Genomic DNA, 12,641 nt, shown 5'->3' with positions numbered 1-12,641 from the left:
GGACCATAGCCCATGCAAAACGCGACCCATCTCGCGCGCTCAAATAACAAGACCGAATATAAAGTAGCGAGTGCGAACACTTTTTCCACGATCGTTATAAAAACCATTCACGTGTCGTTATAGTTGAAACGATTTCAGAGATCGAATTAATTAGTCTAATTTTCACTTATTGTTTATCAGAAAGAATTTTGTTAAATGCCCATTTCTATCAACGCAGATTAACTTTAATCTTAGTTTAATTTGCTCTTTATCTTTTAACAATTTTTAGAACTAAAAAAAGATAAAGAGTAAGTTAAACTGAAATTAAAATTAATTTGCGTTGCTGGAAATAGATATTAAAGTTCTTTATGAGTAAAATGTTTGATAATACAATCTTGAGATATCAATAAGTCAAGGAAAAGTTTAAAAGATGAATTTTTCGTAAAGTTAGACTCGCACTTTTTCAAGTACATTTAATTTTTAAAAATAAATTAGTGCTAATTTGTACAGGGATATGATGTTAGCATTAAGTTTTTTCTAAACTAATGTTTTATTGTTCAAGGTATCATAGAAAAAAAAAACTGGCGTTTAGAGAGAAGGAAAAAGGTACTGACTTAGGAATAAAGTTAATAAAGTTCAAATTTAAATTTATTTTAAAAATAATGATTAAAATTAAAAATTAAATCATTCAAAATTAACTAATTGTAACTTAAAAGCTATTAATTTCTAATACTTTACTTAATTTTTTATTTTTTGATTAGTGATTACTCAATCTTGGTTATGTCTTTATCGTATTTAGTTCAATAGCCGAATGTACAGATAGTAGAATTTTTGGCAATAATCTGTAGATGCCCAATACATTTCCTCGATTGCAAGTGCTAGTTCCTCTATGTTGGTTATGGTAATGTAGAATCCGGGACATTTGTGATGTCGTCTATCTATACATAAATACAAAAAAGTTGAATAATTGTACATTATGTAACTTTACACATATAAGATCTTATTATACCTTTCCAGGTGACTTGGAAATTCTTGCCCTGTAGATTTGGAAATATAGTTTCTAGTTTTGTGTACAGATTTGCGAGATTGAATACGATGTTGGTTTCGATGTTCAGTTTACGTATTTCATCGAAGAGGCATGGATTCGCGGTATTAACTAAGTGTAACTTGAACATCCACTTTTCCCCCATTCCTTCTCTAACACCGCTGGTAATAAAGTTCTTGCAGGAACCGTTTTCCATGGTATCGATGGTAGGCCTATAATTGAAACTGGCCACGAGACAAAAACTTTTAATTGATCTATTGTTTTTGTAAATTCTTATTTAATATATAACTAAGGAGCGTTATGTTATTAAAAAGAATCCGAGATTTGTTTAGATTAGACTGAATATGGTATTTTTCTCTTTTACTTGTTATCAATCTAATTTTTACTTATTGTTTAGTCGAAAAAAAGTCTCTAAGAGCTCTTTAATAGTAGATTATTTGCTAATTTAATCTTCAGATATTGATAAGTTTAAGAAAAATTAAAAAAAATAGAATTTTTTTTAACCGTGCAATTTTTCTCAATTACACTTCATTTTTTAATAAATTTGTATGAGAATATGTTAGCATTAATTTCTAAATTAATATTTTAACATTCAAAATTTTGTATTTAGAAAGAAAAGTTGGCGCTTAGAGAGATAGATGGAAGTTGCTGACTTTGGAACAAAGTTAATGAATTTAAATTTAAATGTGTTTTAAAAATAATGACTGAAGTTAAAAATTGACTCATTTGAAATTAACTAATTATAAGTTAAAAGTTATCAATTTTTTAATACTTTATTACTTAATTTTTAACATTTAAGTAGTGATTATTCAACCTTGTCCATGTTTCCAAATCTTGCTTCGACAACAAAATGTATATATCGTAAAAAACATCCTCCTCCATGGTTTCTTTTCGCTTTAATTCGGTCATTGCGATATATAATTCATCATCGTTGGTTATGGTAATACTCATATCTTCTTCATCTGTACATATATACAAACAACATGTTAAATAGTTGCGATCAGTACATTAGCAACAATCAAGTGGGGGGAATGCGCATGTTGTACATACATACATATGCATTCAGGGAGAAAACATGTATATATGCACTCAGATCTTTCTATCAATTGCTACAAATTCTTATTGATTTATTTCTTTATGAGTTATTTTTTATACGCTGATCACATTGATATAAATACGATGATATAGATAAACACAACTTGCAGAAATTTGATATAAACGTCATTTATTATTATTTTTTGTCAACTTTTATCATTTATGAGTTTTTTTAACTGAACAAAAAAGATTCTGTCAATGACACAATAAAGCACTAATTTATTTTTTTAAAAACTGAGCGTAATTCAAAGATTACACAAAAGAAAAAGTGTAGGACTAGGAAAAATTCAATTTTTGAAATTTTATAATATGAATTATTGTCTTCGCTTTTGCAGTACTATGTGTAATTCAGTATAATTAAAAAAATACAAAATTCAGTGTAGAGATAATTTTACACGCATGAGACCTTACCTTCCCAGAGGATGTCGAAGTTTCTGCCTTGCAGACCTGGGAAGATAGATAACTGTGCTTCGCGCAGATTCGCGAAACTCCTGAAAATGTCGAAGACGTAGTAGATTTTGCGCACTTCCTTGAAGATCCACGGATCTTTGTGGCTCACTAAGAAAAACCTCACCTTGGTCATTGCTTTGGCGCTGAAATAAAGACAAATTTGAGAACATTTTGACAGGAAACCTTTGAATATTATGTTAGGTCTATAATTGAATTTAGCCATATATTTTATACAGATAAACTAATCTAAACAAAAGTTTCTATCTCGCTATATTCATTTAGACCAAATATGATATTTTTTCTCCTCTACTTGTTATCAGTCTAATTATTACTTATTGTTTGTCAGAAAAAATTCTTTAAGAGATCTTTAATAGATTGTCTGCTCGTTGATTCAATCTTGAGATTTCGATAAGTTTAAGGAAAATTTAAAAAATTTTAATGACTAAAAAAATAAAAAAAAATTTGATGCAAATTTATAATTGTTAGAGATCTTAGTTGGAAGGCGATGTGTAATGAAGGGAAGAAATATTCTTTCTTACAAGAATTAACTATGACTTTTGACTTCGATCTTGTCACGGTCGTGGCTATGCTCGCACTGACTTTCGGGGCGTATAATATTTTGGAGCAAGCCAACGACCGAGTCGCGATACAAACAGAGAGCACACATTTCAAAACAGAGAACACTATACTAACAAATTCCGATATCTCTACAATAATTAAGTAGATGTCACAGAATTGTTTTGAATACGTATAAACGATATTTTATAAGATTTTTAAAAAATTATCTTAAAGAATTTTTTCCCTCATCAATACTCATTGAGTATCCTTTGATTGATAAATTGTTGCGACATGGGACAACGATTCTACTCATTTTTATTATAAACAGTGTTGGGTAGTAAATAGTAAAAAATTAAATAATAAAGTTAAAGAATTAGTAACTTAAAAGTGTAACTTGTTAATTAATTTTTAACGATTTAATTTTTTACTTTAACTAGTTGTTTTTGAAACACATAAACTTTGTTTTATTAAAAAATTAAAAACTAAAACAAAAGTTCGAGGCTCTTATAAATAACAATTTAAACAAGACAAGACGAGCTTAAGAACCGTGTTGAGTGTTGTGGGTACAAATGGCATTTGTATTTGTTTTTCGCGCACAACACCCAGCACGAGGCTTTCATCTCTGAACTTCGTGTTATTGTCCAACGTGACATATGTATTATTGTCCAAGGTAACGTTTTCGAAACTCACAGATTATGTTCCGAAAACGATGTCTCTACGTTCCTCGAGATTACTTTTAGACTAAGACGCTTTCCAACATGATTCGATTAGTTTTTTAAAATGATGTCACAGACTCTTATTGATTTGTACTGATGAAGACTGTTTATTAAAAGTTGAGAAACGTTTACTCTATTTATTTTGGTATTTGTATTTGTTTTTGGCGCACAACACCCAGCATGGCTCTTAAGCTCGTCTTGTCTTATTTTAATTTATTAACTTCTTTCCTACGTTAAAATTTTATTTAAAATTAATCTAAGAGAGAAAAGACATTCTCACGTATAGAAACCAATTTCTTTGTTATTTCATATAAACTTAATTTATAAATAAAATATTAAATTTCCCAAGTAGCACATATACGTTTCAAAAACGTTTTATAAGCGATTTTTAGAAACGTTTCTCATGCGTTAAAATGTCTACTCAGAAAAACGTTAACTAAAACGTTTCTTTTCCGATAAAATAACGTTTAAGAAACCATTATAGAAAAGTGTTTTTTCTTTCGACATTCTGTTAACAAATTTGAATGTCCTGCATAATTATTCGGATAATCTAACAAAGTTATTTTCATATCTGTACATCTAACTAAATTTTTAGGCATTTTAATAAAATCGCCTCTTCCTGCTTAGTGGGAACACGGATGGTGGCGCCATCTCGGACTGCGTCTTTCGAGGGGAGATCGTCTTTCGAACGCGCGCTCCGCCGGGTAAGCGGCAATCTGCGTGACGACGGCGCGCCGGCGATTCGCCGTTGCGCTCGTCAGGTCTGCGCGCGCGTTCGAAAGACAAGCGTGTTCGAGTAGGTACCGCTGTGCTTTCTGTCTGCCTACGTTCGTGCGTGCATGCGTGCGTGTTTACGGTTTCCCTCGTCGCGACGCAAGAGAGAGAGAGTGAGTGAGCGAGAAAGAGGGAGCTCCATCGTCGGGGGGTGTCACGCGGATTCACGCGGCGCGGGAGATCGCGCGTGCATCGAAACGCCGAACGACGACGACGACGGCGGCGGCGACAACGACGACGGAGACGAAAAGGTGAGTGCGCGATCAAACTTTCGCGATTTATCGTGTCGCCGCGAGAGTACCTCCGCATTTGTTTCGCGCTTCTGCGACTTGTCTCTCGCGTGCCTCTCGCCTTTCCTCGTTCGCGCCGGGCCTCCGGCGACGTTTCGCGAATTTTCGGCGCGGATGCGGACGAGTCCCGATGCGCGGTGCGACCAGCGATTATGATGACACTCGCAGCCGACGATAAACAACGTAAGTAGGACATGTAAATGCATCGATTGCGGGCCTGTCGCGTGCGACGGGACGGCCGGAAGGAATATCCCGCGAGCGCGCCACGTTCAGCTCCGTCAATTCAATCGTTTGCGCACCGCCAGGCCTTTATACGCGCGGACAATAGAAATTCTTACGAGGCGTCACGCGCGAGTCGAGTCGTTCGAACGGGGGACGTTCTAATCCTTCGGATTGCATTTGCGTCTCTTTCCCAACTCTCCGCGTTGTTCGCGAATTTTCCTCGCGCGCGACTTCTCGCGACTCGCAGTTTCCAGCGATTCCGTGAACCGTTGACCGAGATACATTTGAACGTATCGTACGAAAGTGCTACTCGAGTAAAAAAGCGCGGGAAGTGCCGCGATTGTCATGACTAGGAATAACTCACGATCAGATAAAAGATGCGATCATATTATATGTTTGATCTGTTCGAATAATTCGAAACGTAAAAGAGTATTCAGTTCACATAGTGATGGATAGTTCGAATTTATAACAAGTAGTGATCTATTTTATGTAAATTATGTAAATTGTATTTTATGTGAAGTATGTAAATTTTGCAATTTAAATTTACATGTGTCTGTGAATACGCATATTTGTATTAAAAAAAAATATTATTCTGCAGTTTTTATTAATTTTTTCTATCATTTTTTTATTTATAAATTACTTCTATTTTAATTCCTATTTTAATAATTTTAAATGTTTATACACAATATTACGCTATATTTCATAAAATTTAAGTTCGTACTATAAATTTGGAACTTTTGGATCTGAAATGAATTTAAATACTTTGTGATATATTCAGTCTTGAGATTCAAACTGTTTGAATTAAGGTAATTGTTTTTATATACATTTAAAATTAAGTTAAGATATTTTTAACTAAATTAAATTAAAGTCCTAACATTCAGCCCTCGGATTAATTTAATTTAAAGTAAATTAAAAGTTAATTTGAAAAGCATTATTAAATTAGAAACTCACAAGTTTTTAACATTAAATTACTCAATTATAATATGAATTATTAACGGATTTGATATTTTATTTGCAAGTTAAGTTTACAGGAAGTAACAAAAAAACATTGTCTTTTGTAACAATGTAATTTTTCTTTTACATAGATAAATTTTTAACTTGGAAAAAATGTTAACAGATTAAAATTTATATTACAAAATAATTAAGTTAAAGTTAAAAATTAAATAATTAAAAATTAACTAAGTTATATTAAAAGTTATTAACTCCTAATTTTATTATGTTACTTTTAATTTCGAAACTACATACAAGTTCCAATTCTGCATATACTTATATCCTGAAATTTATTATTATTAATCTCATATCAGAAATTTATTATTATTAATCTCAAGTGCTCTTTTTAATAGAATTTTAAAATTTTATTGTGATCTTTAAATATGTAGGATTAAACTAAAATTATTACGTAATAAAAAAAGCATTTGAAATTAATAATAATAAACTTTTGTTTAAGTATCCGAATATAGGTTCAAGTTTTCTCATTGAGATACTTACTATATTCAACCAGCTGAGTTCTAGACTTACGATGTTTTCGCGTGCAAATCGGCAATACGAACTTCCGGTGCGTTCGCACGTGCATACTATGCGGGAAACGATCATCATCCCGTCTTTAAGTTCGAGCGGATTTTTCGAGCTCGTGCGTCCGAGTGCTCCGCGAGAGCTCGTCACCCGCTCCAATTTGTTGGTAGTCCACGCAATTGAGCGCGAGCTAGCGAACGGTTCAATGGCTGGAGGAACCGGAGGCGACGTATCACAATATCACGCCGCACACAGTAGACGATGATATAACGCGCCGCGTCGCGACGCGGCTCTTATCGCCGTCGCGGGCACGCATACACACGCGTAGGCGTGCACCCGAGAGTTCGTCGTAACGCTTGTGATACACGCGCGTACGCAGCATGGCACGAGCGCGTGGCTAAGCGCGCACATGCTCCGAACCGCGGTCCGAACGAGGCTTTCCCAAACGGCGCGCTGAAAAAAATGTTTTGTTTAAATAAATAGAATTATTTTACAATATTTCAAGGGGGAATGGATATATAGATGCAAATCAGCATCAATTATATTAAATTAAACAATTTAATGTAAATAGTGATATTACCAATTCTTATTCGACATGCTGTGTTACGACCGGAATTAATTCGGCGCACATTCTGGTTGAATTCGGAGAGGTATATAAAATCACACGAATAAATATAAGCTCTAAGATCTAGCTGCGACCGAAGAAGGCTTTCTTACTATCATTGTGTTGTTACACTATCGGTCCAATAACGTATTTGTAATAATTATTTTAATATCATTTGCTTGATTTAAAAAAAACTTCTCTAAGTTTAAAAATAAATTATTTTATAGTAGTTAATATTTGTTTAAATCAAGGAAATGATGTTAAAATAAATATATTTACTTGAAGATAAAAAACTTTTTTCAGTGTGCGTATGCTTCTTGCGTGAGATTTCTCGCGAGGTAGAATGGATATTAACTCTTTAAGAACACCGTTGTTTTTTATTATTTTCCTAGATGCAAAGGGTCACTGATACCTGATAATGTTTTTGAAAGGGTTTTTGAGTTTTAAAAAAAATCTGAAAAAATTCTGGTACATTCTTGCAACGTTCCAGAATACGATTTCACAACTGTTTGACCCGGAACGATTACTTATTATTTTTTTATGTATCGGAATTTGAGCAGAATAATTTAAAATTAAAAATTTGTTTTTAAATTCTTCTTGTGATCTCGGAGGATTAAGGATACGTGTGTTATATCTCAAAGTATTACCAAAAATATTAAAATTTTATAGATTGTTGTATCATTACGTTTAAATGTCCGTGTAAAATATAAGCGTATTTTTCTTATTGTTTTAAAAATTGTTTAATTTTTTGTTTATTCTTGATTTTTATACAGAATTACTTTTTATTATACTTATTTGCAAATTCAATAAAAGAGTAGCATTACGACTTAAACCAAATTTTTTACTTATATTAATAAAACTCTAATCAATATTTAAAGGCTCATTTGAATTCACTTACTCGTTTAAAAGCTATTTATATATAAAAGCTATCTAAAACTAGCAAAGGTCATTTTTTGCTGCTAAAACCGTCATATATAAACTAAATTTTTTGTTTTCTTCTTTACAACTAGTTGCAGGGCCAAAATTCAAGCATTTGAGACAAAAATTTTTTAGTCATTAATTAGGAAAAAAAGAATAAATTTAACAAGCCTTTAGTTTTTACATTTTGAAAACTTTCAATTCATATTGTATAGTAAAAACATTTTTAACACATTGACTGTCCATTGTGTGCAATTCGGTAACATATTGTTCTTGATGCTATTTTTATATCAGAACATGTTTTGTCTTAATTTTCACTTTAATTTTTATTTAAATTTTATTTTAATACGCTACTTTGTTGTACTTTATTTTTCATTTCAAACTCACTATTGAAATTTTATTTCTTTCTTTCAACAAAATCCAATCGGCGAATAATTAATATTTATATCTATAATAACAAACTATGAGTAATTTCAGTGATCAACATAATAATAAGAGTTTTTGTCTTGTTTTAGATTGAAAATCTAATAGTCTTAAAACAATTTTGTGAATAATTAATATTCGAACCAAGACTGCGATTTGTATAAATGAGCAAGAGAACCACGTGTTCCATAGTTGGTTAATTAATTCTAAGAATGACTTAGCCATACAGTGCTTTATCATGCAAAATTTAATGATACTGGAATTCAGGAAGTAATAATTCATGCTTCTAAAAAATTAATTTTTGCAATTTATGAAAGCTAAACGCGTTCCAAAGTTGATTTCAAGTTGATTCTAGAATCTTAACTTGCTTTTTTACGCAAAATCGAACGATACCAAAGTTTAGATAAAATAATTCGTGTTTCTGAAAACTTTATTTATAGTTTAGGAAAGCTGGGTTTCTTTGTCTGTTATTATTAATATTATTTATTATACTTAATCCTTGCCTCGGGGCTTAGAATTTTTAATCCAGCATATATAATTTTTTCCTTTTACATTTTACATATCCATTTCCTAACACGTACTAATTTTGAATTGATACAAAATAAATTAAACAAGAATGACAATTAAACTTTTTTATCTATCTGTCTATTCTTTCTAAGAAACAGAAATAAAAGAAAAATTAAATGTTACATTTTTTATGTTAATTGTTCCAATTTTTCTTATGGTAAAGTAATAGACTAGTTTAATAGGCTCATTATAATCTACTGTATCTATTATCAAACAATTAGGAATACTGAGAAAACTCGTCGCTGAACGATCACCAGTAAGTGAATGTTTGTGAAGAAAAATATTTAAGTAATATGGCTCGAAAATAATAAATTGCAAATATTAATTGATACTTTTTATACAGATTTGATTAAAATATTATTTTTTATTTAAAGTTGCAATTAAGCATAAGTTAAATTGTTCTTGCTTGTTCAGTGATTTGTTCAATTTTTTATTTGTTCATTGACTAAGACCATGACCTTACCCACATTTGATCCGTTCACGGACGATGTCTTGAATATTATAAGTTTGAGAAGCGCGAATCGGCCGTATCGAATCATACAATTCCAATGCATTCAGCCGAGGCATCGCGGAATATGTAAGTGAGAAATTATACCGTGCGTATCAGCCGGTCGTTGCATAATGGTTCAAAACGATGAGATATAGAGAGCCGAGCGGCGATACGATTATGTAAGAAGACAAACCAGTTGTGGAGAGCTCGCGAAAAAATGTATATAATTTTTCACGCGCGGGAAATTTTATAGTTGTCGCGTGGGTCACGTTTTCATTTCTAACAAATTGTTATCTCGCGAATATATTCAAGCACACTTTGGTTTTTCCCGGTGTGACGTTGTCTCTGCCTTTTTTTCTTTAAGACTGATCGATATTATTTCTTCCTCGCGCGACTCATCTCGAGATCTCCTGTTTGTGTTTACTGGCTCGACTCGGTCTCTTAAAAAGATATAATTAGCGTTGTATTCTACGTCTGTTACATCGGCCGGTTACATAACGGAAATTCAAGAAACGACTGGAGAGTGATTCTTTTCATTACAGCGATGATATGGGTGCTTGACCGCGCCGGTAAATTTCCGTATTTTCTTATACACATTTGTGTTGTGCTTCCAGAGACCAAATAACAGGTACTAAAGCAAATTCCTCGTAATTAGTCTTTATTATACTACGGATTTGATCAAACTCTCTTGATTTGTGTGACGGCAAATTTAAATTTAAATTATTTTTATACTGAAATGTTTTTATAAATGACTCTAGAATTACTAAATTATTATAATTTACAAAGAATTAAACAAAAATAAATTAAATTAATTTTTTATAAACGTTTTAATATTATTTAATATTAAATAATATTATATGAGTATTATATAAAAAATAAATAAGATTATTTACTTCCATATTTTAAATTATCGGGAATATTATAACTTTTAAATGTAATAATTATAAAATATTTGTGAATATTTTATGCATAATAATTTGCATTAATTGTTTAACAAAATAATATTTGTAGAACATAATATTCCATGGATATTTGAAATAATATACCACGAATATTATAGAAAGCGGCATACTAAACACTAATACAATATTCCTATAATATTAAAAAATATGTTTTTGGAATAACATTCTCAGAATATTATTTTAATATTATTTTAATTTTTAATAATATTCGTATAACGTTCCAGGAATATTGTAGCGCTTATAGTGTCGTATTATATCTGAAGCTCACAATTCGAGAAGCAAAATAAAATGGATATTTCGAATTGTATTTGCATAATTCGGGAACTGCACCACTGGCACTTTCCTCGTACTTCCGAAAGAACGAAATTGACTTGAAACTCGTCGTGAATGAAGGTTCGCGGCGCGTTGGCGAGACACACTTTGTACATACATATGTATGTACAATATATCAGTGTGCAACCGCGACATGTACTTTCACCGCGATAGACCGATAGCTCTCTCAATACGTATCCGCGTGCACAGGGGGTCCCGTGACGATTTTGTCCACAGGCAGCCGGGCGCATTACCCCGGGAAGCAGATTACTTATTCAAGGTTGGTCGAGGAGGAAGCCATCGCCCACGCTCGGCAAAGCCTCGCAAGTGTAATCGATGATTCAGTTTTTCCCGGCCATCCCTCCGCTCACGCTCTCGCGCGATTCCGCTCTCGCGCTCTCTCAGCTGACGGCGTTGCGTAAAGATTCGCGAGTCGCGACCCGCGCGGACAGCGATCGCTTCAGTCGTGACCGATTGGCAGAGAATTCGTATTACCAGAGGCGCCGTTACCGTACGCGAAGTGCGCGAAGTGCGAATAAATTTAATCTACCGAGACGCCCGTGCGAGTAAGGGATGGAGATCGCGATCTTTCGCGCGTGAGCCTGCAGCGCTTCGCGCGGGAAACCGTCGTCTTTCGTGAAATTTGTCGCTCGAACGCGCAAGATTTCGGCGGGAGTCCGACCGACCGGCCGGCGCGGCGCGCGGCGTCGCGCGATCGGCGAGCCGGAATGCGATCGCTTTTCAAATCCGCGAGCGATCGGGGTTGCTTTGCTCGAGCGCACATACGAGACGGCGGCAGCGAGTCGCGGGAGGGGCTGCCTCGGTGGGAAAATGACCGCCGCGCTGTGCTCGAGAATTGCTTTGATATGAGGTAATGCGCACCGCAAAACACGCAAGAAGCATTACGTAACGTTTAAACGTGTATGTATATGCGGCGGCGATCGGCGGCGATCGGCGCGGCGCGGCGGCTGCTGGTATATTTATTAACGAGCGATCGTAGCTGCGGTTTCCGTCATGAAGAAACAGCCGGCCCGATCGCCGATTTCCAAACGACCGCAACGGCGAATTCCAATCGGTGGCGAAGTTTAAAGGGGCAATTAGCTCGAGATCGATTATCTAATATGACGAAGATTCGCGACTGAAAATATCGATATAAAATGGCGATTCCGCGTCAGCGATTCAAATTGAAGCGTGACAACATTGGACTGTCGTAAACGCTGATTTAACTTCGTTTTCGAAATGTTCAAAGTTCGAGATGCGTTTTAAATTGAGATTTCAAATATATTCGTGATTTGGAAAGCTATTTTGAAATTTAGTAGTAAATTTTTTTATACATGATGCACGTATAACGAAGAATTGCCGAATTGCTGGAAAGAAAGAAATTATTTTTTATTGTATTTTTTATTTTGTAACTGAGTTGTACGCAAATGAACGTTGGAAATTGTAGCTTGATGTCTCAGTTACCTGTTACAACGTTTAAACTTTTACCAATAACAAATGATAAACCTTTTATTATAAACTTTTTTGCGAAAGATACGATTTAGACAATTAGGTGTCTAAATTATATCCGGGTCTTCTAAATCATATCATCTTTGAAAGTAAAAAATTTATGAATTAAAATAATTAAAAATATAAGAAATCATTAACTAATACTTATTTTATTAATTTATCAAAAAAGAATATTTAATAACTAATAAATAACTTATAAATGAATAATAACTAAT

General features: G+C 33.5%; 2 protein-coding genes across 9 annotated transcripts in view; one reads left to right on the top strand and one right to left on the bottom strand.

The window, feature by feature from the left end:
• Positions 1-609: 609 nt before the first annotated feature.
• LOC105204024 lies at positions 610-3,228 on the bottom strand. Of its 3 annotated transcripts, none has more exons than XM_011173017.3 (5): positions 3,109-3,228; positions 2,531-2,712; positions 1,839-1,986; positions 989-1,248; positions 610-917 (listed from the first exon to the last, which is right to left on the bottom strand). In XM_011173017.3, the coding sequence occupies exons 2-5, from the start codon at positions 2,700-2,702 to the stop codon at positions 775-777; spliced, it is 723 nt and encodes a 240-aa protein (XP_011171319.3). In that variant the 5' UTR covers positions 2,703-2,712; positions 3,109-3,228; the 3' UTR covers positions 610-774. The 3 variants fall into 3 exon arrangements, with proteins under 3 accessions (XP_011171319.3, XP_039306504.1, XP_039306505.1); XM_039450570.1 differs by having other exon boundaries at positions 3,043-3,145; XM_039450571.1 differs by having other exon boundaries at positions 659-913.
• Positions 3,229-4,894: 1,666 nt separating this feature from the next.
• LOC105204019 (aryl hydrocarbon receptor nuclear translocator-like protein 1) overlaps positions 4,895-12,641 on the top strand; it is a 40,988-nt gene continuing 33,241 nt past the window's right edge. For 2 of the 6 annotated variants that reach the window (XM_039450318.1, XM_039450316.1), the window contains exon 1: positions 4,901-5,090. In XM_039450318.1, coding sequence (XP_039306252.1) covers positions 5,060-5,090 — 31 coding nt within the window. In that variant the 5' untranslated portion in view covers positions 4,901-5,059. Of the gene's footprint in view, positions 5,091-12,641 lie in introns of all 6 variants that reach the window. The other 4 variants (XM_039450320.1, XR_005574973.1, XM_039450319.1 and 1 more) reach the window with 4 other exon arrangements.

The sequence above is a fragment of the Solenopsis invicta genome, chromosome 6, assembly GCF_016802725.1.
Source record: "Solenopsis invicta isolate M01_SB chromosome 6, UNIL_Sinv_3.0, whole genome shotgun sequence".
In the NCBI taxonomy this organism is placed as follows: Eukaryota; Metazoa; Arthropoda; class Insecta; order Hymenoptera; family Formicidae; genus Solenopsis; species Solenopsis invicta.
This window is presented reverse-complemented; position numbering and strand designations above follow the sequence as displayed.